Source organism: Carcharhinus amblyrhynchos, chromosome 14 (genome assembly GCF_965287045.1).
Source record: "Carcharhinus amblyrhynchos chromosome 14, sCarAmb.v2.hapA, whole genome shotgun sequence".
NCBI lineage: Eukaryota > Metazoa > Chordata > Chondrichthyes > Carcharhiniformes > Carcharhinidae > Carcharhinus > Carcharhinus amblyrhynchos.
The window spans coordinates 75,413,059-75,437,215 of NC_137337.1; the positions used below are offsets into that span (position 1 = coordinate 75,413,059).

General features: G+C 44.5%; 1 protein-coding gene across 1 annotated transcript; it reads right to left on the reverse strand.

The window, feature by feature from the left end:
* Nucleotides 1–1,310: 1,310 nt before the first annotated feature.
* LOC145352792 (thrombospondin-1-like) lies at nt 1,311–23,084 on the reverse strand. Its single transcript, XM_080203139.1, has 22 exons — nt 22,868–23,084; nt 22,405–22,508; nt 21,729–22,279; nt 20,652–20,727; nt 19,593–19,786; nt 19,370–19,498; nt 17,409–17,502; nt 15,350–15,526; nt 14,280–14,456; nt 13,975–14,148; nt 13,717–13,844; nt 13,477–13,629; nt 12,282–12,500; nt 11,682–11,789; nt 10,981–11,140; nt 9,021–9,139; nt 7,985–8,219; nt 7,597–7,824; nt 6,627–6,898; nt 5,166–5,263; nt 4,883–5,022; nt 1,311–3,551 (listed from the first exon to the last, which is right to left on the reverse strand). Exons 2-22 carry the CDS (start codon nt 22,475–22,477, stop codon nt 3,544–3,546), a joined length of 3,513 nt encoding a protein of 1,170 aa, XP_080059265.1. The 5' UTR covers nt 22,478–22,508; nt 22,868–23,084; the 3' UTR covers nt 1,311–3,543.
* Nucleotides 23,085–24,157: the final 1,073 nt, after the last annotated feature.

Below are 24,157 nucleotides of genomic sequence, written 5' to 3' on the forward strand. Positions count from 1 at the left end.
TTAACTAAAACATCCATTTTCAGGCCCATTATTTGTGTTCAATTAAGTAATTAATTAGGTCCCAGTGGCCAGCATTGTTGCCTCACAGCGCCAGGGACCTGGGTTTGATTCTGACTCGGGTCACTGTCTGTGCAGAGTCTGCACATTCTCCTTGTGTCTGCGTGGGTTTCCTCCAGGTGCTTTGGTTTCCTCCCACAGTCCGAAAGATGTGCTGGTTAGGTGCATTGGCGGTGCTAAATTCTCCCTCAGTGTACCCAAACAGATGGCGGACTGTGGTGACGAGGGGATTTTCACAGTAACTTCTTTGCAGTGTCAACATAAGCCTACTTGAGACTAATAAATAAATAAAGATGAAAAATTAATGATTAAGAAGAATTGAGACAATTATGTTGAACTCATTTTGTTTTTGTGTGTGCAGTGATTGCCAGCTGGGTAATAGCTTCCATAGCAACTAAACAGAGCTGTGTGAGCCTTCCGCTAAATTCCGTCAGCCGACAATCTTCAGTGATTTTTTTTTATTAATTCATGGATGTCGCTGGCTGGCCAATATTTATTGCCCATCCCTAATTGCCCTTAGTCTGCACTTGAGAGTCAACAACATTGCTGTGGCTCTGGAGTCACATGTAGGCCAGACCAGGTAAAGATGGCCGATTTCCTTCCCTAAAAGGACATTATTGAACCAGATGGGTTTTTCCGACAGTGGTTTCATGGGCATTAGGATCATAGAATCCCTACAACACAGATGGAGGCCATTCAGCCCATCGAATCGTACCGACCACAATCTCACCCCAAGCCCCAATCCCATAACCCCACACATTTGCCCTGATAATCCCCCTGACACTAGGGTCAATTTAGTATGGCCCTAGTATCCACCTAACTTGTAAACCGGAGCACCCAAAGGAAACCCAGCAGACACGGGGAGAAAGTGCATACTGCCTACAGACCCAAGGCTGGAATTGAACCTGTGTCCCTGGCGCTGTGAGGCAGCAGTGCTAACCACTGTGCCGCCCTGTAGATTCTGAATCCCAGATTTTGTTTTGAATATTGAATTCAAGTTCCACCATCTGCCATTGGTGAGTTTTGAACCCGGGTCCCCAGAACCTTAGCTGAGTATCTGGATGAATAGTCTAGTGTTAGCACCACTAGGCCATTGCCTCCCGATGATTTGGGGGGGGAGAAACACCACAGCTATACTCCGGATTCCCTGCAAAGGCCATATTTGCTGCACAAAGCCTCTGGTCCAGTGCAAAAACTCATGAAGTGCCTTCAATCTTGTGTCAGTCACAACAGAAGCAATGGAAACAGGACTGTAGGTTTCTATATGTTTTATTGTCATTTAATGTTTTGTCACAAACAGCACTGTATGAATTTAAACAGCTTTATATGTAAAATTGTTAGAGGAGTGTATAAAAGAAGCAACTGCTAATGATAACAAAAAAAAGTATGTATAAAAAGCAACATCTTCAACTCAAATGTGCAAAAAAAGGTTTCGTACAGACAGAAATGTAACTAACATTTCCAGATAAATTACTTAAATAGCATATCTACAAAATAATGAGATTTGTTTACTTGCTTAAATGTTACAAGTTGCAACTGAAAAACTCAATAATTTATACAAATATTTTGTTTTCTTAAAAAAAAGAGAAATGACGTACAGGAAGTTTGGGGAGAATTAACAACCCCCTGTCACACAGCTGTTGTTTATAATGCTGTTTCCTTACTGGGGGCAGGGGCAATACATTTTTCTTTTGCAAAAATAAATTTTTGACTATGTACACAGCCTTTTCTTTTATACTACAGTAGCTTCGAGAGACTTTAGACACGTGAGCAAGGCTTTCTGCTACTTGATCCAAAGGTTCTTATCGATCATACAACAATGAGGTAATATTTGTACAGAGAGAAGTTTCACCTTTTTTATTTGGAAAAGATAAATCAATCAATCCGCGCAGAGGCGGTTGAAGAGAAAAGAAAACACAGCTTCTAGGCTCTTCTACCGAGGGCTACGCTTTTGTTAAACAGAATGAATAGGACTGCCCACACTGATTGTAGACTCGGAAAAGAGTCTCCCACTTTCATCCTCACCAGTTGGCTGCCCTTTTCGAACAAACAAGAAAGACACAACTTTCAAAACAAACAAAAAAAAACAAGTATTCTAAACTAGCAAGCATCAATATAGGAACAATGTTAATAAATAATAATTGTATTTACAATCGTACAACGCACACACAAAGACTAGAGATAAACTCTCAGGGATAGTCTGCCGCCTTTTCTTTTTAAAGTGTCTTTCAATCTTATTTCATCCAGGATAAGAAAATAAATAAATCGACGACATTTAACAATTTTTTTTTGTTATCTACAGGCAGAACAAGTTGCCACTTTGGCGAACACGAGTTTGAAAGAGAAGAAGAACCTCTCACAACTTTTCTGCTTGTGCCTTTTTAACCATAGTTTTCAAAGCAAATGTCCTTCCCATGGGTGCTGCAGAGATTGACCAGGCACAGCCCTCGCTTGTCACTATCAGACCGGCTTCACTTGGGAAGCAAAGCCCCAGCTGATGGCAGTGCCGTCCTGTGGGAACTGTGGCGCTGTGTGTGTGTGTGTGTGTGTGTGTATGCATGAGACCTTCCACTTTCCCTCTGGGCCACAGGACCTGAAGACAGATGCTCCAGTCTCTGGCTTACTTTGGTCATCTCGTATCTAGAGGGCTGGCTGTTTTTTTTGTTGGGGGGGTTGTTGGGGGAGCAGGCTGGACAACTAGATTCTCAATTTGCATGTGCCACTGGTGTATGCACTGTTGTGAGTAATATTAATTTAGTTTATTGACAAATAAGGTCCAGTACAAGAAGAAATATAACAGTTCCATGGTTTCTTCCAAACATGTTTCACAAACAAGACCTTACCCCACTAAATCATAGAGGTTTACAGCATGGAATCAGGCCTTTCAGCCCAACTTGTCCATGCCGTCCCTCTTTTTTAAACCTCTAAGCTGTTTTTTTAACTCCCAAGTTGAACAGCTCTTTAAGTTGTTCATTTAAACCTCATTTATCTTTTTCACCATATATATATGGCCCTTTTTTTAAATTATTAAATAACTGTCCACAGCAGAGATGGTCTCATTTACAGTGTGCAATCTCCATTCATGGGATCTCCAACTAGGAGATGTTGTAGGACTGGAATGCTGTAACGACTTGCTTAGTAAAAGCTCTTCCCTGACGTAACAGAGGTATATATATATATATATATATTTTTAAAAACGGGATTGCGGTTTGTCAGAAGCGGGGAAAGAGAACCAAGTTACAATGAGTCAGTTGTGATTATTGCGGGGTGGGGTGGGGGGGATGGTGGAGAAATTCCTTTGCTGTAGTCTACGTTGATAAGATCCAGTGAGTTCCATCAGCCGATGCAGGTCGTGTGCCTACGGTTCCACGAATAAAAAAAGGAAAAACAAGGAAGAAGGAAACAGTGGTCCCAGGATTTGTTCCGAGGGAAGAGAAAAGGTGCAACACCAGCTTTCAAACATTTCCATATCCAGGAACGTTGACATTATGAATCTGTGTGAAAAGACGACAACAACGTTAGTCACAGCCTAAATCAGGAATCCGTGGCTATAATACAATCCCTTCAAATTCTCAGGTACGTAGAAAATAGAAGCAGGAGGAAGCTATTCAGCCCTTTGAGCCTGCTCTGCCATTCATTCTGATCAAATTCAATAGCCTGATCCTGCCTTATCCCCCCCATATCCCTTGAGCCCTCAGAATTATAGCTAATTTTTTTCTTGAAAGCACACAAGGTTTTGGCCTCAACTACTTTCTGTGGGAGTGAATTCCACACATGCACCACCCTCTGGGTGAAGAAATTTCTCCTGATCTCAGTCCTAAAAGGTTTACCCCTTACCCTCAAGCTATGACCTCTAGTTCTGGAATCCCACCATCGGGAACATTCTGAATCTACCCTGTCAGAATTTTATACGTTTCTATGAGATCCCCTCTCACTCTAAACTCTAATGAATACAATCCTAACTAACTTAGTCTATCCTCATATCACAGACCTGCTATCCCCATAATCAGCTTGGTAAACCTTCATTGCAATTCCTCTGCTTGCAGTTATTTTATGTACTTGTATTAGACTATTAAAGTTATCTTGCTCTTATTAATTTTTTTAAATGGGGTGTAAGAGTAGAGAAGTGTTGTTGCAGTTGTACAGGGTGTTGGTGAGACCACATCTGGAGTATTGTGTCCAGTTTTGGTCTCCTTATTTTGAGGAAGGATGTGATGGTATCAGAGGCAGTTCACCAGATTGATTCTGAAAGGGTTGGCGTATGAAAAGAGTTTAAACAGTTTGGGTTTATACTCACTGGAGTTTAGAAGGATGGAGAGAGGATCTGATTGAGGTATGTAAAAATTTAAAAGGGATTGATAAAGTAAATGTAGACCAAATGTTTCCCCTTGTGAGACAATCTGGAACAAGAGGTCACAGATAAAGGTTGAGAGGCGGTAGATTTAAAATTGAGATGAGGAGGAACTACTTTACGCAGAAGGTGGTGAATTGTGGAACTCACTGCCCCATAGTGCAGTGGAGTCTGAATCATTGAATGGTTACAAGGAGGAGATAGATATATTTCTAATAAAAGAGGGATGTGGGGAACAGGTGGGGAGGTGGATCTGAGACCAGGGAAAGATCAGCCATGATCTGATTGAATGGCGGAGCAGTCTCAAAGGGCTGAATTTGCCGATTTCTGCTCCTATGTTCCAGGAAACATCTATTCTTTGTGCCAAATTAGCAAGGGACACCAAACACAATGAGTGATTAATATTATCTGTGAAAATTTGGCTGTGAGTTGGAATTTGGTTTTTTTTTTGCATGCTAATAGTGCCGTCCTTACCTCTGCACTCATATTTGAGATCAGAGAAGTAAACCATTTCTTGAGAGAAGACAAAGAGACCCAAGCGTCCGCCAGCGTAGGTCTTGTCATAGATAGCCCCAGAGTCTGCCATGATCTTTTTCCCCTCGTACATCACGACTCTGATGAGAACAACAAACAGATGTCAGAAACCTTTTAACCCCAGCAGACTTCTACAGTTTATTGTTGCGATTCAAACTCTTCCTGAATGGGGTTCTGTTGGTGATGTGGTCGGGTAACAAGGTGTATGTTTTCAGCTAATTACCTGATGAATCCAGTCTTGGGTCTGTGGGTTAACTGCCATCTGTAAGCAGCCCTATCCTTCCAACCAATGTTGCGAGGGTCATGCCACAAGGTTTGAACCTAATGGAAGGCAAATGAATTCAACACTTAATCCATGGTAAAATACAAATAGTTGGCATAAGTTTGCTCGTACTGTTTGCAGAGGCAAAATCTTCAAGATAAAAAGAAAAGGTGGCAAACTGTGTAGGCTACTTCTAACTGCAAATGCCAATGTATTTACAATGTCATGTAGTGCCTGCTTCATCAACTGCAAGCATTTATAGTGTTGTCTACTGCAACGTACTTAGGAGGGAAATGATGATTTTGGAACCATGGGTGTAAAGTTCTCTTCGGTAGGGATTCATCGTAAGAAGTCTCACAACATCAGGTTAAAGTCCAACAGGTTTACTTGGAATCACAAACTTGGAGCACTGCTCCTTCATCACTCACCTGAGGAAGGAGCAGTGCTCCAAAAGCTTGTGATTCCAAGTAAACCTGTTGGACTTTAACCTGGTGTTGAGATTTCTTACTGTCCCCACCCCAGTCCAACACCAGCATCTCTACATCATACTTCATGGCATTACTGGGTCTGTTTTGGTATAATTGATAGATTGGTTGCTGTTATTAATCAGTAACTTCACGGCTACTGTAATAATAAAATAGGTGTTTTTTTTGGGATCTTGCTCTTCCATGATCTAGGTGCACGACGGAACAGGCTCAGTGGATTGAGTGACCTATGCCTCTTTCAACAAAACATATTGCTCCCTCAGGTAAATATAAATTTATTCTGTATTGATAGATACTTTAGAATAACCGTGCTAATCTTTTATCCGTTCATTGTGTCGGATTTGTCTGTTTCGGTTTCAAACATCCGGATGGATTTTCCAACCGTGCTCACTCCAAGACCAGAAATTCCTGCCTGAGCTCAGATTTTGAAACAGTTTGCCGGATTTTCTGTCCTGCCTGCAGCGATTCTCACGACGGGCGGGATGGGAAATAGAGTCACAGGCCAGAACTTTACTGCTTTGCCTGCACGAGGCTGATGGAGAATGCCTTTCCACCAGCCTCGCCCACCCTGATTCTGGGCCATAGAGTCGTAGAGTTTTACAACATGGAAACAGGCCCTTCAGCCCAACTTGTCCATGCCCTGGTGGGATTCGAACCCAGGTCCCCAGAACATTGGCTGAGTTTCTCGATTAAGAGTGGTCTCCAAAGTCATCTTTTCCCTTCTAAATCCTTTGCAATAAACAATCCTATAATGCTTACGATTGATAAAACAGACACTTGATGACTTTAAAAACACAATCTCTTGGCAGGATGACTTTTTTTACACTAGTCTTCCTATGAGCTGTATCAGTGCTACTTTAATTATCCATAAAGTGTGGTGCAAAACATGTATGAGTTTCGGTATGGTATTTATACTGTACACAGGAAATTCTCATACCTGTCCTGCTGTATTCCCAGTGTGCCAGAGTGCATTACGCAAGTGCTCTCCTGGACCAGTTGTAGAGTTCACCACTTTGATGGAGAGTCCAGCGTAGCCCTGGGCTTTGGTTGGTGTGTCGAGCCAGTAGGTCTGAGTGATCTGCTTCCACATTACCACATAGAAACGACTGCTGGACTGGTAGCCAAACACAAATCCAGCGTAATCATCATCTCGTTCAGTATTGATGAAGAAAGTGCCACTGAAGTCCACAGCATTGAATTCATCATATCCTATCAAAGAAATAAAAAGCAAGGACCTTTATTAATAAATCATTTTTCACTTAATCATTTGAATGATATGAACCGCATTTATATCATTTATACAAGAATGGTTAGGCTCATTCAGAAAGAAGTAGCTTTTTAAGATGTATTATTTCCTGGGATGTGGGCATTGGCTAGGCCAGAATTTATTGCCCATCCCTAAATTTTTCTTTTATTCATTCATGGGTGTCGCTGGCTGGCCAGCATTTATTGCCCATACTTAGTTGCCCTTGTTCAGAAGGCAGTTGAGAGTCAACCATGTTACTGTGACTCTGGAATCACACGTAGGCCAGACCAGGCAAGGACAGCAGACTTTCTTCCCTAAAGGACATTAGTGAACCTGATGGGTTTTTCCGAAAATCGACAATGGTTTCATGATCATCAGTAGATTCTTACAAGTTCCACCATCTACTGTGGCAGGATTTGAACCTGGGTCTCCAGAACATTAGCTGTGTTTCTGGATTAATAATCTAGTGATAATACCACTAGGCCATCACCTCCCCTAATTGCCCTTGAATAAATGGTGGTGAGCTGCCTTCTTGAACCACTATACTCCATGGGGTGTGCTGTGCACAGCTTACCTTAGTAATGTCCCAGCTAAGAGAACATACAACCTTACTGCTTTAAGAAAGTGAATACTATTTTATGTGTAGAACTTCCCCACTCACCTACAGCAATGCCGGGGTCGCAGTTCACCGTCTGTACCAATTCTTTCCCTTTGTGTCTGACGACCCAGTTGGGGTCAATTTGGGAGGTTCCTTTAGGATCCAGCGGTACCATTTGGAATTTGCGGAAGTCGGTCTCAGTAATTTCAAAGTTTTCGGGACAAACGTCGTAGATATCCAGGATATTATCCCCGTCAAAATCATCCTTACAAGCATCTCCTCGTCCATCACCTGAGGAAAGGAGAAGTGATGTCTTTTTCAGTTAAAGTAAGATGTCCACAAGGTATAACTGAATCCTTTTTCCCCCCATATTAGTCTCAGTTGTCATCTTATCCCAGTTTCCAATAGAAATGATCATCATATCGTGAACATAGAAGTTTTATTCTCTTACCATCGGAGTCAGTCTGGTTGGGATTGGCTTTTAGCCGACAGTTATCCTTCTCATCCGGGATTCCATCATTGTCATCATCATGGTCGCAGGCATCACCTTTTCCATCCTTGTCGTGGTCCGCCTGGTTGGCATTGGGGATGTAGGGGCAGTTATCCAGATTGTTCTGGTGGCCATCCTCATCAATATCCTGGTTATTGTCACACTTGTCTCCCACAAGGTCAGAATCTGAATCAGTCTGAAAAGAGAGAAGGTATTAGTCCACATGTGAAACGTTGGGATATTCCAGCACCAAGGCTCTGAATGACCAAACAGAGAAATAGCCTAAGACACAGAGGATTCCAACTTATTTTTACAATCCCAAGTTGAATTTTGGAATGGTACATGTGTTGTGTGGGTACAGTATTGCTGTAACATCTGGATACACAGGTATTAGGTCGACACCCGACTCTACAAACTGGTGTTAATCTGCTGTTATAATTACATAGCTTGAAGCCCATTAGCTTAAGCCTTTTGTAATGCTCATTGTCAACGTAACGGAACATTGTTATGCTGCAAAGATTGAACTGCCAACTATTTCTGGTTGGCACAGTGGCAGTGTGGTTAGCACTGCTGCCTCAGAGCGCCAGGGACCAGGGTTCGATTCCTGGGTTTGGGTCACTGTCTGTGTGGAGTCTGCACATTTTTCCCACGTCTGTGTGGGTTTCCTCCGGGTGCTCGGGTTTCATCCCACAGTCTGAATGTCGTGCTGGTTAGGATGCATTGGCCGTGCTAAATTCTCCCTCAGTGTACCCCAACAGGCACTGGAGTGTGGCAGCTGGGGGCTTTTCACAGTAACTTCATTGCAATGTTAATGTAAGCTTACTTGTGACACTAATAAATAAACTTTAAACTTCAAATAAGGTTGGTGAGTTGCAGTACAAGCTGACACATTGATTGGCAGCAATAAAGATCTGACTTAAATATGGGCTTAATATTTACACTCATGACACTAAAAGTCTTACTGGTGGGTATTAATTGAAGACTGAGGGAGACTTACTTGCTCTGGATTGTGTTCAAGTGGGCAGTTATCACACTGATCACCAACACCGTCTAGATCTGTGTCTCTCTGGTCAACGTTGTACACGTAAGGGCAGTTGTCCTTCTCATTCAGAATACCTGGAAATCAAAAAACATTAGTAGCAATATTGTTCAGAAGAAAAATATGGAACTTCAGAATTGACCTTTTTTTTTTACTAAGGTTCCATTATTATACTCAAACAAAAACAGTTTTCCACTGCCTGTGTGGGGGGGCTGGGTCAAGGGAAGCATTCAAAAAGGGAGTTATCTGAAAAGGAAGAATGTCCAGGGTTACAGGGAGAATGGAAGTGGGTGAACTGTGCATTGGGAGAGCCAGCACAGACCCATTGGGTGGGATTTTACAACCTCGCTCAAGCGAGACAGGAAATTCCCACCCGAGGTCAGTGAACATTCCCGTTGTCTGCCCCTCGCCCACTCCGATTCTGTGGCAGGCAGGATGGTAAAATCTGGCCAATGGGCCTCCTTTGGCACTATAACAAATCTGTGCTTCCCCTGCAATCAATCAAGTGAACAGACTGGAGAAACTGCAAGTCCTCTCCCCTCGAGCAGAGATTTCACACAGCCAATACAAATTTAAAGGAGTTTTGTTAGAGCAAATAGGGAGAAACTGTTGTCCCTGGCAGGATTCTCAGTATACAGAGGGCACAGGTTTATCATCATTTGCAAAAGAACTGGAGATTGTTTTTACGCACCGAATGGTTATGAAATAAAAGGCACTGCCTAAAAAAGGCATGGTAACAGATTCAATGGTAACCTTCCAAAGGAAATTGGATAAATATTTGAAAAGGAGATCTTGGCAAGGCAAGGTCAGGTGAAATCATGGAATCCCTATAGTGCAGGTGAGGCCATTCAGCCCATTGAGTCTGCGCTGACTGTCTCTGACAAAGTATCTTCTCAGGCCCTCTCCCCCACCCTCTCCCGATAGACTCATGCATTTACTTACTAATCCCCTGGATATCTTGGGGACACTAAGTGAGAATTTAGTATGGCAAATCCACCCAACCCACACATCTTTGGGACTGTGGGAGGAAACCTGAGAAAATCCATGCAGACACATGGAGAACATGCAAATTCCACACACAAGAGGCCGGAATCGAACACGGGTCCCTGAAGCTGTGAGGCAGCAGTGCTAACCACTATGCCGCCCTCGAGATGGTTGCATGGGACAAGTTGGATAATGCATTCAAAGAGCCAGCATAACCATAAAGGGTCATACAGCATCTTTCTCTGCTGTTTCTAAGCTTTCACTACTCATGTCAAAAAATGATCATTTGCAGGATTTACAGTACTGGGGCAGGGCTGTGATGTTGCAATTATACATGACCTTGGTGAGGTCACACCTAGAATGTTGCGTGCAGTTTTGATCTCTTTTTCTTGTCCTTGCTCTCGAGGGAGTGCAGCAAAGATTTACCAGGCTGATTCCAGGGATGGCAGGACTGATGTATGAAGAGAGATTGACTAGGTTAGGATTGTTTTTGCTGGGGTTCAGCTGAATAACAGGGTGGGGGGGGGATCTCAGAGACTTATAGAATTCTAACAGGACTAGACAGGGTAGATGCATGAAGGATGTTCTTGACCGTGGGGGTACCCAGAACCAGGGGTCACAGTCTGAGGATTTGGGGTTGACCATTTTAGGACGGCAATGAGGAGACATTTCTTCACCCAAAGAGTGGTGAGCCTGTGGAATTCATTCCCACAGGAAATAATCGATGCCAAAACACTGAATGTATTCAAAAGGCAGCTGGATATAGCACTTGGGGCGAATGGGATCAAAGGTTATGGGGAGAAAGCAGGATTAGGCTACTGAGTTGAGCGATTAGCCATGATCGTAATGAATGGCGAAGCAGGCTTGAGGGGCCGAATGGCCTCCTCCTGCTCCTATCATTTATGTTTAATTGACAAAAATCAAGTATTCTTACCATCTCCATCAATATCGATGGCACAGGCATCTCCCTCTCCATTTGCATCAGTGTCAGCCTGATCGGGATTGTGGTCATAAGGACAGTTGTCACAGCGATCTCCAACGTCATCCCGATCATAATCGTACTGCCGAGGATTGAACAAGAATGCGCAGTTGTCCTGAGAAAACAAGTTGTCAGACAATTAGATGGAAATGGAAGTTTTAAATTAAATGAAAGAAGGGATAACGTTTGCACGAATTTATAAAGTAGACTGAGTTTAATCTGTTCTCTCAAATTCCCTTATTATTCAACTGAAACTTAGAGAAGGACGATTGTGGACACCTAGGTGTCAAATAGCTGGAACAGAACCTCAAAGGTTAGTGTTGGCTCGCTGAATCTCCTTCATGTCTCACAGGATCTTTTTATGTGCATCCAGGCATGAAAACACAAAGAGTAAACTCAGAAGAAAGCTCCCTTTGAATGGTGCTGCACTCTGAGTGTAGGTTTCTCAGGTACCCGAGACAAGGGCCAGACAGCTTTGCCAGCTGTGCGCTATGTGTACAGGTTGCATAGTTCCCTGTGAATCTCGCCTTCATTCCACAGGAGATGTTTTCTCTGCCTGACTCAGTGTCGCAGGTCGGAATGTGGATTTGTTTTGTTAGTATTGTCTACACTTGCAGAATGCCACGGAGTCGAATATCTTCCTCTCACGGGCTTACCCTCTCGTCTGGAATGCCATCATTATCATCGTCGCTATCGCAGGCATCACCAACTCCATCCTTGTCATGATCTTCTTGTCCAGAGTTGGGGAGGAATGGGCAATTGTCCTGTAAACAATAAAGGGATTGTGTTGTAGATGTGTATTGTAAATCGCTGTCCAAGGTTTGATACTATGGAAAGAAGCTGCTCTAAGGGGGCTGAACTTAAAGATATTTTTAATTCGACTTTAAAAGCCAGCTGTCTAACAAAAAAAATTGCACATCCAAGAAATCTTTTATAACTACAGGCTGATAGAAGTGCAGTTTCAATCCACACCCTGTCTTTTTCCTGACATATTGCAGATTTATTACACCAAAAAAACAGACAAGTTAATACTTCAGTACTCAGATTTCTGTTTGTAGTACACATTAAGTAAATCAATGCTATTTGTCCCAAGGGTATAAAAGATGTATTATCTTTATTGTATAGGCCTTGTGTTGGGAGGCAGCAGCCCATCACACGTTGATTTAAGCACTTAACCATGCCCGGTAATGAATTTGAGATGGTTTAATCAGAAAGAGAGTCAGGCAGCTCCCAGTTTACTAGCAATGAGCGCTTACCTTCTTGCAGTGATAAGTAGCATTGACAACACAGGTGAGATCTTCATTTGGCCAACCATCCAAGTCCGTATCTTCTCCGCAGATGATGCCATTGCCAGCGAAGCCAGGCCTGCACTCACAGCGGAACATCTGGTCGCTGAAGATGCCCAGGTAAATGCACCTGGCATGCTTGTTGCAGTTGTGTGTCCCCTCTTTGCAAGGGTTGCGTGGCTCACAAACCTGGAACAAAAGAAACATGTTCAGTTTATCATCCAAACGGCACAGCTTCACTGTCCAGTATTCTGGAATTTTCCCATCCCGCCCAGCATGGGAATCGTAGCTGGGGGAGGGACTACGTAAAGGTCTGTTGACCCCCAGGCGGGCTTGAGGCGAGTGCGGCTGGAAAATCCCATCCTGTGTATGGCCTTGCAGGCTGATGTATATTTCGGTGTAATGTTACTCAAAAAGAATGGGGTCACCGGAATGGGTTAATTGCAATTGATTTTTTTTATATAGGTAATCCGAGTGTTTTTGTTCTCCCATGGGATACGGGTGTCACTGGCAAGGCCAACATGTGTTACCCAATCCTAATTATCCTTGAACTGAGTGGCTTGCTAAGTCATTTCAGAGGGCAATTAAAGGCAACCGCATTGTTGTGGGTCTGGAGTCACATTTAGGTCAGATTAAGAAAGAATGACAGATTTCCTTCTCAAAAGGGTATTAGTTAACCACATGGGTTTTTAAATTGATGATAGTTTTGTGGGGACAATTAGCTTATTCATTTCCAGATTTTAAATTCCACCAGCTGCCATGGTGGGATTTGAACCCATGTTTTTCACAGCCTTAGCCGTGGCATTACTGGGCGAGATTTTACAGCTTTGCTTGTCCTGAAATCCAGGTCAATGGATATTCCCATGCTCTGCCCCTCGCCCGCTCCGATTCCTGAGGTAGGTGGGCCACGGAAAATTCCGGCCCCTTAAATTTCTCCACGAAATCCTTTACATCCACATGAGATGGGACCTTATTTGAGCATCCTTTCTGAAGGACAGCACCTCCGACAGTGCGATGCTCCCTCATTACCATACAGGAGCATCAGTCTTGATTTGTGAGCTCAAGTCCTGGAGTAGGGTTTGAACTCAGACCCTCACGATTGCAGAGGCAAGTGTCTTACCTACTGAGCCACAGCTGATATGCTAAGTTAATGCTTTAATCTCACCTGTTTGTTCTTTGTAGCCTCTTCAATGCCTCTGCCAAATGGTTGACTGCCTGAGTAACGTGGTGGGCAGGGCAGACAGTTGTAACCTGGCACTGTATTTTCACACCTGTGCTCTCCATTGACTTGAAAGCAAGTGTCAGGTATTTCGTTGCACTGGAAGAGATTTAAAACAGAATTGATATATAGAACTAGAATCTACAATGCGCACAAAAACGGAAAGTGAATTCCACAGGACTGTACCTCGTTAATGTCCTCGCAGTGGATGCCATCTCCTCTGTAACCACTGGGGCAGGGGCCACACTTCCAGGAGCCGTCTGGGAAGCTGGTACATTTGCTTTGAGCAAAGCATGGATTTGACAGACATCCATCTGGAACACAGACGATTGACACATGAGCTTTGTGCTGACTGGAATGTTGGAAGGCATACACGACAGGGACTCAACAAGAATCAAAACTGTCCCGTTACTAAAGTGTAGAGGACATGAAAATGAAGCTTACCAATTGGGCACTTCAGTTTGTTGCAAGACTGCGTCTCCCGTGACTCGCCCACGCAGTCTTTGCCTTCGTATTTAGGTGCTGGACTGTTGCAAAGGCGCGTACGTTTCTGTATTCCTCCCCCACAGGTGACAGAACAAGAGTTCCACACCGACCAGACACCCCAGTTTCCATTAACTGAAACACAAAATAAAATGCTTTGAGAATCTTGCACGTGTTCTACAATCTGGTTTTCAGCAACTGCTCGGAATAGGGTCTCATATCTGAAGCGTGCATTGCAAGGTTCTTCACCTGGGGCCAATACTCACCTGGGCATGGGACCTGTTCACATTTTTCAGTTTCCCTCTTGGGTCCCACACAATCTTTGCCGCCCATTTGTGGCATTGGCGAGTTACACAGACGAATGCGAGTGATCACACCAGCTCCACAGCTTACTGAGCAAGATGACCAAGGGGACCAGTAGCTCCAACCGCCATCTTGTTTGACTGGAACAACAAGAGTAAAACATTAAGAATCACCATTCTGCTGACCATTGTAGGACAAGTGGGCTGCTCTCTTGTACATTGTCCACTCACCATTGGACTGACCAAAAATTCAACCAACATTTTATGTAGCTGCAAGTTGAAGGATCTCTCAACACCAGGTTAAAGTCTAACAAGTCGATTTGGAATCACGAGTTTTCGGAGCACTGCTCCTTTATCAGGTGGGTCAACATTCACTTGAGGAAGGAGCAGTCCTCCAAAAGCTCACGATTCCAAATAAATCTGTTGGACTTTACTTGGGTGTTAAGAGACTTCTTACTGTGCCCACCCCAGTCCAACGCCGGCATCTCTACATCAGGTCAAGGGAGGCAGACTTGTGTTTCCATAGCTAGTTATTCCTGGAACAGATCACGAGTCCATCGCCAGGAGCTTATAGCTTGAAGGACACCACACCACATCAAGCGTGGCTCACCAGGAGTCTCCCAATCTTACCACCAACCACTGGTGTGTTTGGAAGTTCTTGCAGATTGTTTGGCTATGTTATCGATGCATCTTCCTTGACCATCAAGTCCTGGGTGGGACTCGAACTTCTGGCTCAGAGGCAGGGATGTTAACCCACTGCACCACAGGAGCTCCACATTTATTGGGTTTTGGTCATATATGTTCTAGCTCTGTCTAACCATAAGACGGTCGGTTGATAATTTACACGATGGACACCAAGCAGTAATGACTCTGAACTGGCTCAGCTTGGTGAACTGGGGTTCCTGCTTCTCTATGAAATGGAAGCAATGTAACCTAAACGGACTGGTACGCTGATATTGAAAGCCAAATGTCACCATCTTATTGCAGTACAAGCAGATAGAAACAGAGTTGGGGGTGGGTGAAAAAATACTCACATCTCTTGTCACATTCTTCCAGGTGGCAGCTGCGGGTCTGGACAGAGGTGCCGTGACAGTCGCTGTTAATCCGGTCACAGGAGCGACCTCGCTGTTGGGTCCCAATTCCACAGGTGACAGAGCAATGCGTCCATTCCGACCACGGAGACCAGCCAGCCTCAGATTCATTTAGAATTGCTACGGGAAAGTTAAGCTCACGTCAACAGCAGTTCCGGAACGAAAGAGGTTTGTCGCATCTTGTGCTACGCAACACCCCTCGGATAATCACAGAATCCTACATTGCAGGAGAGGCCCTTTGACTCATCGAGTCTGCACCAACACGTGAAAGGCCCTGACCTGCCTACCTAACCCCAGTTGCCAGCACTTGGCCCACAGCCTTGAATGTTATGGCGTGCCAAGTACTCATCCTTTTAAAGGATGTGAGGAATCCCGCCTCCACATTCCAGGCCGTCACATTCAGTAAAAAAACGTTTTTCCTCAAATATCCCCTAAACCTCCAACTCCTCATTTTTAACTTGTGTCCCCTTGTAACTGACCCTTCAACTCAGGGGAACAGCTGCTCCCTGTCCATGCCCCTCAATCTTGAACACCTCAATCAGGTCGTCCCTCAGTCTTCTCTGCTCCAGAGAAAACAACCCAAGCCTATATCCGACCTCTGTATAAATGCTCTCTCCCAGGCAGCATCCCAGTGAATCTCCTCTGCAAACACTCTAGTGCATTCATGTCCTTCCTATAATGTGGCAACCAGAACGGCATACACTGTGGCCTCAAAGTTCTATACAACTCCATCATGACCTCTCTGCTTTTGTAATCTATATCCCGATTGATAAAGGCAAGTGTGCCATGTGCCTTTTTCATCACCCTGCCTTTCTGCCTTCAGGGATAATGTATAAAATGAAAACAAACTCCATATTCTGTATATGTTTCCTTTTGTGTCAAATACACTTTCTCCTGGCAACTACTAACACTTACGTACGGCACTTGGGTGAAAGCTGCTATCTCTCTTAACTCATACCTAGGCTTTCAACCCATACCTCCTTAGTCTGTGACAATGAGGGTTGGATCCGTATCAAAACATTAAGCGATGGATAATCTTTTATCTTGACTTGAGCAAGTAGGGCACCATTCAGAATTGTGCATAATGGGCGCAGTATTCCAAAAACTCGAGTTATTTTGCTTTCTAGGTATCTAACCTCTGCATTCCTGATTTCTTAGTGTTCCCCACTGATGCCACTGTCCAAACATTTAATGAGCAACATTTCATAAATAGCTCCCAACTCAGTCCAATAAATTCCGCAATGAGTAAACAAAAAAAAGGACTGTAATTTCAACGCTTGTAATTTGCTGCTTAGCTAAGCAGTTTATAAAATGCTCCATTTTCGCTTCCCCTACAAAGAACCAACCTATTCATGGAAATATTAGCTGAAACCTGCCTAGCTGTGTCAATATCAGTCATTTAATAGTTACTCTGCCTGTAGCATGCTCCTCTCTCCCCAGTCGGAGAATTAAGGGTTATGGGATAAGGCAGGGAAGTGGTCTTAGTAAGTGTTGGATCAGTTATGATTTGATTTATTATTGTCACATGTATTAACATACAGTGAAAAGTATTGTTTCTTGCACGCTATACAGACCATTTGTAGAGAGGGAGAGGAGAGAGTTGCAGAATGTAGTGTTACAGCCATAGCTAGGGTGTAGAGAAAGATCAACTTAATGCGAGGTAGGTCCATTCAAAAGTCTGACAGCAGCAGGGAAGAAGCTGTTCTTGAGTCCATTGGTACATGACCTCAGACTTTTGTATCTTTTTCCCGACAGAAGAATGTGGAAGAGAGAATGTCCGGGTTGTGTGGGGTCCTTAATTATGCTGGCTGCTTTGCCAAGACAGTGGGAAGACAGAGTCAATGAGTCATGATCTTATTAAATGGCAGAGCAGGCTTGAAGGACTGAATGGCCAACTCCTGTTCCTATTTCTTACAGTCACTTCACACCACCCATCCCTTTCTACTTAAAAATACTAGTTCTTCAATTATAAGTTTCTTAAAAAAGTTTCTCTAGGACTTACATGGACACCGGGCGCAGCACTCCCCGTCTGGGACAACAGCATTGGCACAGGACACAGTAGGGCAGGAAATCCTTTGGCAAAAGGTGATAGATGACTGGAAAGAGGAAGAAACAGAAAAAAAATGAGTGGGCAAACTTAGAGGTAGGATGGGTTTCCTAGCATGTGTCTTGACAGCGATGCCACTTGTAAAGCACCCTGGCACAAGCACAGTAGCAGCAGCTGGTTAAAATCAGTTTTTTTTTATTTTTCCACCTTATTTGTCCGTTGACTTCAGCCTCTAATTAGATAGTATTCAGCCTCTGTCACTGCCACGTGACGCTGAGGAACCAGGAAACCCTTAGTGCGCTCAGAACTGCAGTGGAATGCATTGTAACAGTAAGGCAGTGCAGCTCACAAAGCACGCGCCAGATGAAATATTATTGTGTCCATCCCACATATTTTACTGATTTACATCATTATTGGGCAACACAAAGGAACCTTTCAATTATCTGCAACTTTACTCCCTGATAGAGTTACAAATATTATGGCTTTCACATTCCATTTTGGAAAAAGTTTTTAATGTAGTTCCAAATATTCAGTTCCTTTAAGTTTAGTCCAGCTCATATTTGGCACAGATTCTTTTCCTCCTGAAAACATTGCCCAAGACAGTATTTCCATACATATGATATGGAGATGCTGGCGTTGGACTGGGATGGGCACAGTAAGAAGTCTCACAACAGCAGGTTAAAGTCCAATAGTTGGTAGCATGAGCTTTCACCTGATGAAAGGGCAACACTCTGAAGACTCGTGGTTCCAAATAAACCTGTTGGACTTTACTCTGGGGTTGTGAAACTTCTTACTATTCCATACAGATACACACACATGACTCAAAAACTAACAATCTGCTCACTCTGGTCAGGTAGTCCCAATGTCCAAAGCCAGCAACATTCTTTTGAACTGTTGTTGAAGCATTTCCAATGGCCACAGCAATTGATCTGGTGCAGCAGTTGCCTGCTGGTGTGAGGCCAGGAAATTTCCATGCAAGTAACAAAACTTGTCAAGTGATCAGTCTCCTCTGGGTGCTCTGATTTCCTCCCATTGTCTGAAAGACGCGCTGGTTAAGCGCTTTGGCCGTGCTAAATACTCCCTCAGTGTACCTGAACAGGCATCGAGTGTGGCGACTGGGGGATTTTCACAGTAAATTCATTAGTGTTAATGTAAGCCTACTTGTGACACTAATAAGTACACACTGCTACTTTCACAGTGTGTACAAGATGCACTGCAGCAATTCACCAAAGATTCTTAGACAGCACCTTCCAAACCCATAACCATTTTCATCTAGAAGGATAAGGGCAGCAGATACATGGGAACACCACCTGCAAGTTCTAGAACTAGGGGACAAAATAAGGGGGAGCAGATTTAGGACTGAGTTGAGGAGGAACTTCTTCACCCAAAAGGTTGTGAATCTGTAGAATTCCCTACCCAGTGAAGCAGTTGATTGTTTTTAAGGCAAGCATAGATAAATTTTTGAACAGTAAAGGAATTAAGGATTATGGTGAATGGGTGGGTAAGTGAAGTTGAGTCCACAAAAAAATCAGCTACAATCTTATTGAGCAGGCTCGAGGGATTAGATGGCCTTTTGCAGCTCTTAGTTCTTACGTTCCCCTCCAAGCCACTCACCATCCTGATTTGGAAATATATCAGCGTTCCTTCACAGTTGCTGAGTCAAGATCCTGGAATTCCCTCCCTAACAGCACTGTGGGTCAACCTGGACTGCAGCAGTTCAAGAAGGCAGCTCACCACCACCTTCAAGGGGCAACTAGGGATGGGCAATAAATGCTGGCCAGCCAGTGACACCCATGTCCCATGAAATGAATAAACAAAAACTTTACAAAACACATGTTATACTCTGAAAATCTTTGCTAAAGTGGCGTTTGGAAAAGCAAGTTAAATTCCCGCTGGGATCAAATGTGTGTTTTTACCTGGCATGTGCAATCCGTGCAGTTGTCCACTTTCCATTGGTCCTTGTTTTTGTAGGCTATACCGTTGTGAACACAGCCTCCTATTGGTCTAATTCTAATCTTGTCTGCAATTAGTTCATTTTCGGCCATCTAGGGGAAGGAGGGAGGGAATGACCGTTAATGACAGCCCGCACAGATCCGAGAGGGTAACTTACAGAAGGCGTGATTCCATTCATTCCCTTACCACTTTTTGGACATTGTCAACCAGCTGGGTAACGGTCGTCCTGAGGGCCTGGAGTTCGGTGAACATGTTGGACAGTTCCTCGCAGGAGATCCCACAAACCGACTGAAGATCCTTGGTTTTCAGACCATAAAAATTGGTCCTGATGGCCGGACTTTCTGAACCCCCAATAGGCAAGGAGAGAATCCCTCGAGAGGCTAGAAAAAGAGGTGCAGCTACATGATGCCTTGTCCAGTGCAACACATTCTCAAATGCTTCCAGAAGATGAGTGGATGGGAGTTATATTCGCATCAATGCACAGGGCTCATTTCCATTTTAACCTCTTAACACAGACTGATGCAAGCATCAGTCCCTTCCCACTCAAAATATAGTAGTGGCACAATGGTTAGCATTGCTGCCTCACAGCGCCAGGGACCCGGCTTGAGTCAGTGTGTGTGGGGTCTGCACATTCTCCCCATGTCTATGTGGGTTTCCTTTGGAGTGTGGGAGGAAACTGGAGCATCCAAAAATGTGCAGGTTCATAGAATCGTACAGTGCAGAAGGCGGCCATTTGGCCCATCAAGTCTGTCGACAATAATCCCACCCTGTAACCACACATATTTACCCTGCTAACCCCTCCCCACACTGAGGGCAGATTTAGCCTGGCCAATCCACATCTTAGGTTAGGTGGAATGGCTATGCTAAATTGTCCACAAGGTGTGTAGGTTAGATGGATTCACCATGGTAAATGCGCTGGGTTATGGGGATGAGGGGGACAGGGCCTGGATGCTCTTTTGGAGCAAACTAAATGGGCCGATTGGCCTCCTTTTGCCCTGTAGAGATTCTAAACCTGTGCTTCAATTAGATACTCAGAGGATGGCTGTTGCTGGATTAATTCTGATACAATCCCAAGCCTAGCTTCCCAAATGAAAGCATGGTCTGTCTATTCCACAGGACACTACATCAGTAAAATCCACTACTGCTCTGAGCTGACTTGCTGCTATAATTCTATTTAAAACACTAGATTTGCAGTGTGTTGACAGCAGTGTTAGCGGCCCAGCAGGGTTAAAAATGAATACTTACTGCTGTAGCAGCCTTTATTCATCAGAATTGTCTCCATGTTGGTTCCAAAGACAAAACGCACGTTCTGCAGAACTCCCTGTGACACACACAAACAGGTACAATTGGAACAGTTAGCCACAGGTTACCCTCCCCCGAGTGTATTCAGCCACATGTCAGTGTAACATTCACTAATTTCACATCTCATTCCGGGTTAATATCAGAGCTCGCCACCTTCACACAGGGTGAGTTGTCTCTGCTCCCAATTCATTTAAGGATTCAGGGCAGCGTTGCAAGTATTCGTGCACGGGAAGGCTGTTCACTTTCTTTAACAATGCAAACCATACATTGAAACACCAGTCCCTCTCACTGTATCTCTGTCTGACCCGCTCTCAACTATCTGTGTGTCTGCATCTCTCTCTCAGCCCAGCGTGTCTGTCTGTTCCTCTCTCACTGTCTGTCCTCTGTCTCTGCTCCCCCCTCACCTATCTGATTGTTATGTGTCTTTTTGTGCCTCCCTCTCATTGTCCGTCCTCCGTCCATCTCTCTGTCCTGTCCGATTGTTGTGTGTGGCCCGACCTTTTTCCTCACACATTGTGCCTCTCTGCCCCGTCTGTCTGCTCCCCACTCTCCCATCTGACTGCTGTGTGTGTGTTTGCTCCTCTGTCTTGCCTCCTGTCTCTGGCTGTCCACTCCCCCTCTTCTCCCTGACTGTGTGTGTCTCTGTCTTTGTTTGCTCCCCACTCTCCTGACTTCTGTATGTGTGTGTATCTCTGTCACCTGTATGTGTCTCTGCTCCACCCACTCCTCTGTCCCCTGTGTGTGTGTGTCTCTGTCCCCTGCCTCTGTCTACTCCCCTTCTCCTATCTGACTGTTCTGTGTATATATCTGTCACCTGTGTGTCTGTTCCACCCTCTCCTGTCTGCGTCTCTCTGTCCCTTGCCTGTCTGTCTCTGCCTGCTCTCCTTCTCCTATCTGACTATTCTGTGTGTATATATCTCTCTGTCACCTGTGTGTGTCTGTATCTGCGCCACCCTCTCCTCTCTGCTGTGTGTGTGTGTGTGCTCGCTCCCCCACCCCCCCTCTCTCTGACACACTTACCTGGAAGTTATCCCTCAGACCCATTCCTCCTTTTGCCAGCCTCAGTCTGTAGTCCCCGTGTTTCAGCACTTTGTGGATCGCCTCCTCCAGTTCCACCCTGTTGATCTTCTCACAGCCCACGTACAGAGTGGCCACGTCCTCCTGCACGAAGAGGGTGAGGTTTTTCCAGCGGGCATTGGCCAGGTGGGCATCAGTGATGGAGACCATGCTCTGCTTGCCGGCGATGGTGATGCTCAGGTCCAGGGTGTCCGCCTTGCCGTTAGACAGGATCTCAAAGACTCGGGTGCCATCCTGCGTGTCGATGGCCACCAGGGTGCCCCGGCTCTTCTTCATCTGGCGCAGGGAGGCCAGGAAGATGAAGCCCTTCTCCTGCTGGATGTGGTCGATCAGCTCGCTGTAGCTGTGCTGGGAGGCCGGGGCAATGAGGTCGGGGTTGAGAATCCGATAAGCCGGGCTGCTGGGCTCGGGACCTCTCACCATGTGGACTCCATCATTCTTGCGGGTCAACCCAGTGAGATCAAACATATCGAAGACCCCATCCACTCCAGGGTCTGTGGGGGAGGGAGGGAAGAGGAGGGAGAAACTTCTTCAGTCATTCTGATAAAAATCAGTAACAGGAAAAGTGCCACCCAAGCAGACAGACCCAAATCATCCACTGTGGGCTTACAGAACTTACCTTGAATCCGCCTGGCAAAACAGACCTGACCCATTAACAAAAGGAGCAGGAAACCTCTTTGTAGTGGCTTCATTTTGTTATTATTCAGAAGATGAACTTCCAACCTAACATAAAAGACAGATGAGGGAAAATCTTTTTAAGTCTCATACAGTTTCCAGCAAAGACTGAAATTACTCTAGAAAAGATTTTCATTCAAATAAACCTTCTTCTGACACTGAAGAAACTTAAAAAAAAAACAATGATTGAAGTTGCTATAGGGGGATTTTCACAGTAACTTCATTGCAGTGTTAATATAAACTTTCTGACACTGAAGAAGCTTAAAACAAAACAGTGATTGAAGTTGCTATAGGGGGATTTTCACAGTAACTTCATTGCAGTGTTAATATAAACCTGCTCCTGACACTTTCAAAATTAAAAAAGACAATGATTGAAATTGCAGTCACTGGAGATAAATTACACTGACCGGTACAGGTTCAATCTTCAGATGGACTAGGCAGCAGTAATCGCTCTTCGATGGGTGAAAGACGCTGACAAATCCTGAATGTGGCGAGATCTCTCTGCAAATCTGGTCACTTAGTTTCCCCAGGACTCGAAATACTTCTCTCTGTCTCTTCTTCTCCTTTTCCCCCCCAACTGTTTGCAGAGGCAGCCCCCTTCTCTCTCCCTGAGTGTCGGAGACCGATACCACTGTTCAGCCTGCCGTGTGTCCTCCTTTAAATACCCTCTCACATTCCTCTCTTCCAGTCTCTGCCAATCACTGGCTGCCTGGGAGGAAGCGAGCCTGTGTTTATTCACCCGCCTCACAACAAGAGGGATACAGTTCCAAAGCAGTCAGACCGCAGCGAGGAAAGCAATTAGACGCATTCCGCTGGAGCCCGGCCAACATAACTCAAATCATATCACCGAAAACTCCTAGTCCAGCCTCGCACCTCCTCCTGCCATCAGCCTGCTCCAAACTGCACATTTAACACAGAGTTAGAAACACACGTGCTCACACAGCTTTCAACCTTCCCAGAACAGGACGGTGCGGTTTAAGAAAATTATTTTTTAAAGAAACACATCTCGGTGAAATGATGTCTCTCGAGTGAATGGAAGATGTGTTTTTTAAAATAAAATACTTCCAAGGATTCTGGTTTGCTAAGAAGCGGTAGGCACAGAGTTTGGGAGCTGTTATTGAATTACCCACTAGGGGGAAGTGTATCGTTTCATTTCGAGTGAGGTTTCGACTTAGTCTTGACAGAGAGCGAGCATCTCAAAAAGCCACAGTCGAAACTACGTTTAATCAGAACCCCTATATCACCAGAACTTGCCATTTGAGTACATGTGTACTTACACGTATACATTTTAATTTGATTTGATTTACTATTGTCATATGTATACAGTGAATGGTAAGAAGTCTCACAACACCAGGTTAAAATCCAACAGGTTTAGTTGGTAGCACCAGCTTTCGGAGTGCTGCTCCTTCATCAGGTGAGTGGACAGGTATCTCTGAAAGCTTGTGATTCCACCTGATGATGAAGGAGCAGCGCTCCGAAAGCTCGTGCTACCAAATTAAACCCGTTGGACTTTAACCTGGTGTTGGGAGACTTTTTACTGTGCCCACCCCAGTCCAATGCTGGCATCTCCACATCACATAAACAGTGAAAAGTATTGTTTCTTGCACCCTATACAGACAAAATATACCATTCATAGAGTATGTAAGGGAGAAGGAAAGAAGAAGGTGTGGAATATAGTATTGAAGTTACAGCTAAGA

Bases quoted from the DNA above. Each gene is read 5' to 3' on its own strand.
- LOC145352792 (XM_080203139.1), bottom strand. From the start codon at position 22,477: ATGAAGCCACTACAAAGAGGTTTCCTGCTCCTTTTGTTAATGGGTCAG. The intron at 11,141-11,681 runs GTAAGCCCGTGA...TTGTTTTCTCAG, and splicing joins ATGGCATTCCAGACGAGAGG to GACAACTGCGCATTCTTGTT. The intron at 9,140-10,980 runs GTAAGAATACTT...TTTGATTTCCAG, and splicing joins CATCGATATTGATGGAGATG to GTATTCTGAATGAGAAGGAC.